This window comes from Silene latifolia, chromosome 10 (assembly GCF_048544455.1).
Source record: "Silene latifolia isolate original U9 population chromosome 10, ASM4854445v1, whole genome shotgun sequence".
In the NCBI taxonomy this organism is placed as follows: domain Eukaryota; kingdom Viridiplantae; phylum Streptophyta; class Magnoliopsida; order Caryophyllales; family Caryophyllaceae; genus Silene; species Silene latifolia.
Genome location: NC_133535.1, coordinates 140,433,670 through 140,441,316, shown reverse-complemented (window position 1 = coordinate 140,441,316; position 7,647 = coordinate 140,433,670). Strand labels below are relative to the sequence as shown.

The window sequence follows — 7,647 nt, the reverse complement described above, 5'->3', positions numbered from 1 at the left end:
AACTATCTACTACCTTAGTAAGAAGTTCTTGGAGTATGAATACACGTACACACCTCTCGCAAAGACATGCCTCGCTCTTGTCTGGGCAACGAAAAAACTACGCCACTACATGCTTAGTTACTCTGTCAAGGTGTATTCCAAAATGGATCCTGTCAAATACCTCTCCGAAAAACCCGTCCTCAACAGACGCTTAGCAAGATGGACCTTAATGCTCTCAGAGTTTGATCTCAAATACATACCTCTGAAGGTTATAAAGGGGCGTGCCGTTGCCGAGTTCTTCGCAGATAATCCCATCAACGACACCCAAGTAGTAGACACGTGGTCATTTCCAGACGAGGATATACTACAAACTAACATAGATTCTTGGGACCTTTATTTTGATGGAGCATCGAATCTAAGAGGATTTGGAATAGGAGTATTGCTCATTTCTCCTGAAGGTGAGCATACGCCACTCTCTGTCAAACTCGACTTCGAGGTGACAAATAAAGCATCAGAATATGAAGCTTGCCTTATTGGGCTACAAGCAGTAGTGAGTTTAGGCATAAAAAATCTTCGAGTTCACGGAGACTCATCCTTGATCATCAACTAAATTACGGGATCTTGGAAAATTTGAAGTGAAAGTCTAGCACCCTATCAGGCTAGGATAGATCAAGTTGCCCAATTCTTTGATCAGGTCACTTATCTACACCTACCTCGTGAAGAAAATCAGTTTGCAGACGCTCTTGCAAAACTCGCATCTCTGACTAACATGCCAGATGACATGGTAGAAATGTCTTTATGCATCGAACGACGATCAGAACCAACCAATTTACACCAAATTACAGATGAGGCGGAAAACCCAGGGGAACCTTGGTTCAAGCCATTTTAAACTTCAAGCTCAATGGTACATATCCGCCAGATATGGATAAGAGAGGACAACGTGCCATACGCCTACTAGCCTCTCAATATATCCTCATGCAAGGAGAATTATACAAAAGAACACCTCTTGGTGTAGTCTTACGTTGCCTTAATCATTCATAGGCACGAAAAGTGATGGAAGAAGTTCATGATGGAGAATGTGGCCCTCACATGAGTGGACCAATGATGGCAAAGAAAATCACGCGTCTAGGATATTACTGGACCACGATGGAATCCGATTGCATCAAGTATGTCAGACATTGCCATAACTGCCAAATCTTCGGGAATGTGCATCATGTCCCTTTTTCACTACTCTACACCATGACATCTCCTTGACCATTTTCTGCTTGGGGAATCGACATCATCGGAAATATTACTCCAGCCGGAAAAGGAGGCCACTATTTCATCTTGGTAGCCATCAACTATTTTACTAAATAGGTCGAAGCGGCATCTTACACTAGTCTCACAGCCAAAACGTGGCAAAGTTCATACAAACCAATATTATCTGTCGATATGGTTGCCCACACGAGATCATCAGTGACAATGGATCATATTTCCAGGCTGAGAGTGAACAATTGCTAGCCAAGTACAAAATCAAACACCACCACTCCTCGCCATATAGACCACAAACTAATGGCGCGGTAGAGGCAGCTAATAAGAATGTTGGTACGTGCAATTTATATAGTCTTTTTCGTATTTTATTGCACGTATTTCTATGCCTTTATGTATCGCTATGTATTGCAAAATGCCCCGAATTGGCTACTTTGGTTTGTTTTGTCTAATTTGCAGAAATGAGCCTGGAAGTAGTGAAACCGCACCCTATTCATCCTATTTAGCATGCATTATGAGGAGACATGAGTTATTGGAGTAAGAGACGTGCCTTGGAGTGCGTGAATGAAGGTAAGGGAGCTGTCAAAGATGAGTTAGAGGCTGACTTGGTGGAAAAGCACTCGATCGAGAAGAACTGATGGTCGATCGAGTGGTTTGGCTGACACGAGGATTCCATCGAGTGATTATATCTGCTCGATCGAAATGGTGATTATTGGAGTTCCTAGATCGAGAGCTTTATATGCTCGATCGAGAGGAAATGCTGGAGAAGGCCTCGATCGAGTGGTCTGAATCCACTCGATCGAGAGTTTTATTAGCTTATGCGGGTTTACTAAGCCCGTGATGTTTTATCTTGTTAAGTATTACGCTTCCCTACATAAGGAAGTCGTAATTAGGTCATTAATTATCTTTTCACATACTTTCTACTGCAAAAACTTCTGAATCTCTTAATCACTTTACTGCTTAATCTTTCAACCTTTTCCTTTGCTTTTGGATTGTTCTCTACGCCGGATTCGTATCGATTGTAATCATTCTTCTACTCTTCCTAATCTTAATACTTGTTCGCTTAAATTCTTATTGTCTCTTTATTACTCTTGCCCTAGTTTTATTTATGCTATATTGTTATTATTTCATTATGTCTTTCATTAGCATTCTTATCATTATTATTGTTGACACCCTTAATAACATGAGTAGCTAATTCTTTATATGTTAGGATTAGGGGATCCATAGTAGGATTGTGACGATGTAGCGAATAGGCTAGATAATTTATATGTGAGAATCTGTCCCCATAGCAATTTAATTGTAACATCAATTTAGTTGAGTGCACGCTTCTAAATTACATTAATCTAGTTAAGTTTACTCCTGGATCGGAAGATTCGAATAAATAGACCTGCTATGAACAGTAGACTACCCTAATGAGGACGGAAGTTAAGTTAGTGGAAATCTAGGATAGAAAGTGGACCGGAAGGACCTTTCCCTTATCCTTCTCACACTATATTGTCTAGGCTATTTGCAACTGAGTCAACAGACTACCATGGTGAACCAAAATCCCGGCATACTCGCTTTATCTGATCACTTATATCGTATTTTCTCACTTCAATTGCTCATGCTTAATTTCTCTTTCCTTTAATCCTTTAGTAGTTTAGAAATCAAATCAAAACGCCCATATTGTGAGTTAGATAGACGGACCTTTAGACAGATATCTTGCCTCCCTGTGGAGAATCGACCCTAGTTATCACTAGCTTCCGTTAGTATATTTAGGTTTATTTTTGGTACACAAACGACAGTATCAAATTTTGGCGCCGATGCCGGGGAGGCAATAAACCTATATGCTCTGAAGGCCCAATCATGAATACAAAACCAACCAGGACATGCCCAGTCAGCCCTGATAGGAGAATTTTCAGGGATCCAAATTTCGGAATCGGCAGGAATGACTCCCTTATCTTTCAGCACCTTTTCAAATTCAGGCTTCAGGCGATTTGAGAGAAACTGATCATCTTTCAGAGCTTTTGTGGGTTTGAATTGGAAATCACCATGGAAAATTGAAATCATCTCGAGAAGAGAATCATTCGGTTTACCAACCATAGGAGGTTGAGCAGCAGAACATGAAGGGATATTTTCGGAAGTAGTTTCCTCAGGGTTTTGAACAGGTGGAGTTCCAGGAGACACTTCACCCCTGGAAGACTTTTTTGCGGCCATTGTTGAAGAATTGTTAAAAATTAATCGAAGATTAAAAACTGGAAATTAAGGAACTTGAAGAAGAAGATTATTAGAAGAGAATAAAGCAGGTTTTTTTTGGTGAAGATTAACTTAATGAAGTGAAGAGGTATTTATAGTCGGTGAAACTAGGGTTTAAACCGCAACTTGGAAGGATAATAATTGAAGAGGTTGCAGTAATTGCAACACGCGTCACAAACTGATCAACTAGCTGTTACAGGAACTGATTAGCCATGATCTAACCGTTGAACAGTTTTCCATAGTTGGAAGTTATCTCCTTATTTTTTGTCCTGGCACAGTGAAAATTAGGAGATAAGGGGCAATTGTTGGGCCTGGAAATCCGCAGATATCCCTGATCAATATCTTACCTTGACCTGACTGTCAGGGTGTCAGGATGTCAAGCTACCAGGACACATGAAGATAGGCGCCAGGCCATGGAGAAGACAACGGTCAAAATATCAGGACGATATTAGACCAGGAAATCATATTATAAGAAGAATATACGCGCAACATTAATTGGGAAGATTCTATAATTAAGGCAGCAATTAAGGGCGTAATAATGGGTATTATTACGGGTAATTAAGACAGAATATTTGGCATTTATGATGAGATTAACCAGCCGTTCAGCATATCACTATATAAGAAGCACTTGGAAATCATTCTAAGAGAGGGAAGAAGATATATTCAAAGCATACAACATTCTCTTATAACACTTAAGCTTATTACGATCAATTGTGCTAAATATTCTATAAAATAGTGAAATCCTCTCTTGGCTTGGTGCCCGTGGTTTTTTCCCATTTAAGGGTTTTCCACGTACAAAAGTTCTTGTCTTATTTTTATTCTTTTATCGTACTTTAAATTTCTTGCATTATACCCTGTCAACCTGACCCACAGATTAATCAGAGCTAGTTAACCCTACCTAGACCTATCCTGACCTGATTTCGCCCTGCGCAAAATCCATACAAAATAATTGACGCCCACCGTGGGGTAACTAGCTCTTTAAATCTTTTTTCTCATCTTATAAAAATCCAACTAACCTAAAAAAAATGTCCCAGCCTACCATTGAAGAACAATTGAATGCAGCCCTCCAACAAATAGCTGAGTTGGAAAGCTTGAAAGAAAAAGTAGCCCAAACCGAGGCTGAAATCCTTTAGTTAAGAGATCTGAGTCAGCCCTGAAACAAAAATTGGAGAAAACCCAGGGAACAGGCTCCAGATTCCAACCAGGAACACCATTTAAATCGATCATCAAAAACATTGATTTTTCCAGTTTTGTAAGCCCAAGCGGCTCTAAGTTCGTCAATGCTGATGACGATGGTGAGCCAAAAAATGACAATAAAAAACCTGATGAATCTGCAGCAGCGATCATGATGGCAGTGGTCCAGGAAGTCAAGAAGCTAAATGAAAAATTCGAGAAGATACGTGGAGTACCTGCCAGTTTAGAAGAGGCTGGCCCCGACAGCTATGCTGCTTCGCCTTTCATAGACGAAATAGCAAAAGTGGACTTGCCAAAAATGTTTGTGGTCCCGTCTATGAAAATCTATGATGGAACTACGGATCCACAGAATCATGTGGCCCTCTATAAACAGAAAATGTTAGCTGCATCCATTCCCAGTGAGTTCAGGCAAGTTTGCATGTGTAAGGGATTTAGAACAACCCTGATCGGACCTGCTTTACAATGGTACATCAACCTGCCAACTGGGAGCATCCATTCTTTTGCCAACCTGATCAATAACTTCAACCAGCAGTTTGCGAGTAGTAGGGAGTTGGAGAAGCGATCCAGTGATCTTTACAGGATTACACAGAAGCCTGATGAAACTTTCAGGACATTCCTCGCTAGATTCAACAAAGAAAAAGTGTCTATTTCCAGGTGTGACGTTGGAACAACAGTGGAGGCATTCAAGCAGGGGTTACTACCTCATAGCGACTTATACAATGAGCTCACTAAGTATCCCTACCATACCTTCGAAGATGTCCAGGCTAAAACTCTTGCTTTTATCAGGCTGGAAGAAAACAAGAGCTACAAAGTCAGATCATCCAGTGGACCAAAGGACTATGAAAAAAGCAACAGGAAAAGCAACAAAGGAAACAATTACAGACCTACTCCATGTTCCAGGCCGGACCATTCAGAAGTCAACCTAACACATGAATATCAAGGTAAGGCTAAAGTTTTCCCACCTATTTCTGAGCATAACTTCAGTGTTGATATTGCAGGGTTAATCCAGAGGCTTGACAACATGGGACCAATAGTCAGATGGCCCAGAAAGGTGGAAAATTCTAACCCTAGGAGAGATAACTCCAAATGGTGCGAATTCTACATGGAGGTTGGACATACAACGAATGATTACTTTACCATGAGGAAAGAAGTGGCTTACCTGCTGAAATCTGGATACCTGAAAGACGTGATCAAGACGAATGGCAGGAATGAAGACCAGGGCAAAGAGAACTAGGAGCATAAGCAGGATCGCAGCCTTCCTCCACTACCTCCGATCTATGAAGTAAAGTTCATATCTGGTGGATCAGAAATCTGCGGTCTGACCAGTTCAACAGCAAAAAAGATAGCCAGGACGCCAAGGATTGCGTCACCCTGTAAACCGGATCACCTCCCAACAATCACTTTCAGTGATTGTGACCTGGTAGGCATCCCTAGTGTTTATCATGATGGCCTGGTAATTTCTATGTAGATGGGAACCGCCACAGTAAGAAGGATCCTAGTAGATGGAGGCAGCTCAGTGAACTTGATCATGCTTGACGCGCTGAAAGCCATGAAAATCAATGAGGATCAAATCACCAAAAAGTCCAGCGTTTTGGTAGGGTTCAATGGAGAAACCAGAAGCACATTAGGAGAAATCCACCTTCCAACCTACGTTGAAGGAGTCTCATCCTATGAGAAATTTGGAGTCCTAGATTGCTTGTCATCCTACAACGCAATTCTGGGCAGACCCTGGATTCATAATGTCAAGGCTGTGCCATCGACCTATCACCAGTGTATCAAGATACCAATGGATTGGGGCATAGCCACAATCAAAGGGGATCACAAGACAGCCCAAGAATGCTATACAACAGCATTGAAACCTTCCAAGGCAGGTAAGTCCCTTGCATATCAATTACCGTACCCTGTCAGGAGTACTTATATAACACCTCCCAGAATGGAAACAGATCAGGTAATCCTAGACCCTGAGTACCCTGACAGGTATGTTCTAGTAGGATCTGACGCCCTAGATAGTGTCAGACTCGAACTGGTAAAATTCCTTAAAAATAAATCATCTTGGTTTGCTTGGTCTCATTTTGATATGACTGGAATTAGTGCTGATATAATTACACACAAACTTAATATTGATCCATCTTTTAAGCCTGTACAACAGAAAAGACGAAAATTTGCAGCTGAAAGAAATGCAATAATCAACGAGGAAGTGGAAAAACTCCTAGATATGGGAATGATCAGGGAAGTAATGTACCCTGAGTGGCTGGCTAACGTGGTTGTTGTGCAGAAGAAGAACGAAAAATGGAGAGTTTGTGTAGATTACACTGACTTGAACAAAGCCTGCCCTAAGGACCCATTTCCTTTGCCACATATTGATGCCATGGTAGATGCCACGGCATGGCATGAGATGCCGACATTCATGGATGCCTCCAGTGGATTCAATCAAATAAAAATGCACCCTGCTGACCAGGAGAGTACTTCATTCATTGCAGACCGAGGCATATACTGTCCAGACCGAGGCATATACTGTTACACAGCCATGCCTTTCGGCCTGAAGAATTCAAGGGAAACGTACCAGCGCCTGGTCAACATGATGTTCAAGGATCAAATAGGTGATATCATGGAAGTCTACATAGATGACATGGTGGTAAAATCCAAGAATGCAAAAGATCATGTGAAGCATTTGGAAGTAGCGCTCCAAATATTGGAAAAATACAACATGAAGCTCAACCCTGCAAAATGCCACTTTGGAGTCTCTGCAGGTAATTTCCTTGGTTACATGGTTACGAAGAGAGGCATAGAAGCCAGCCCAGAATAGATAAAAGCTATCCTGGATTTTCAGTCACCCAAGTCTGTCAAAGATATTCAGAAATTGATAGGCTGGGTAGCCGCCCTGAACCGGTTCATATCAAGATCCTCTGAAAGGTGTAAAACATTTTACAACCTGCTCAGAAGAAACAAGCAGTTCCAGTGGATGGATGAACATGAAGCAGCCTTTCAAGA

The 7,647-nt window shown here is 41.4% G+C and overlaps 1 protein-coding gene across 1 annotated transcript; it reads left to right on the top strand.

The window, feature by feature from the left end:
- Nucleotides 1-4,810: 4,810 nt before the first annotated feature.
- LOC141608361 (uncharacterized) lies at nucleotides 4,811-5,890 on the top strand. The gene is made up of 3 exons (XM_074427723.1): nucleotides 4,811-5,121; nucleotides 5,266-5,572; nucleotides 5,666-5,890. The coding sequence occupies exons 1-3, from the start codon at nucleotides 4,811-4,813 to the stop codon at nucleotides 5,888-5,890; spliced, it is 843 nt and encodes a 280-aa protein (XP_074283824.1).
- The last annotated feature ends 1,757 nt before the right edge of the window (nucleotides 5,891-7,647 follow it).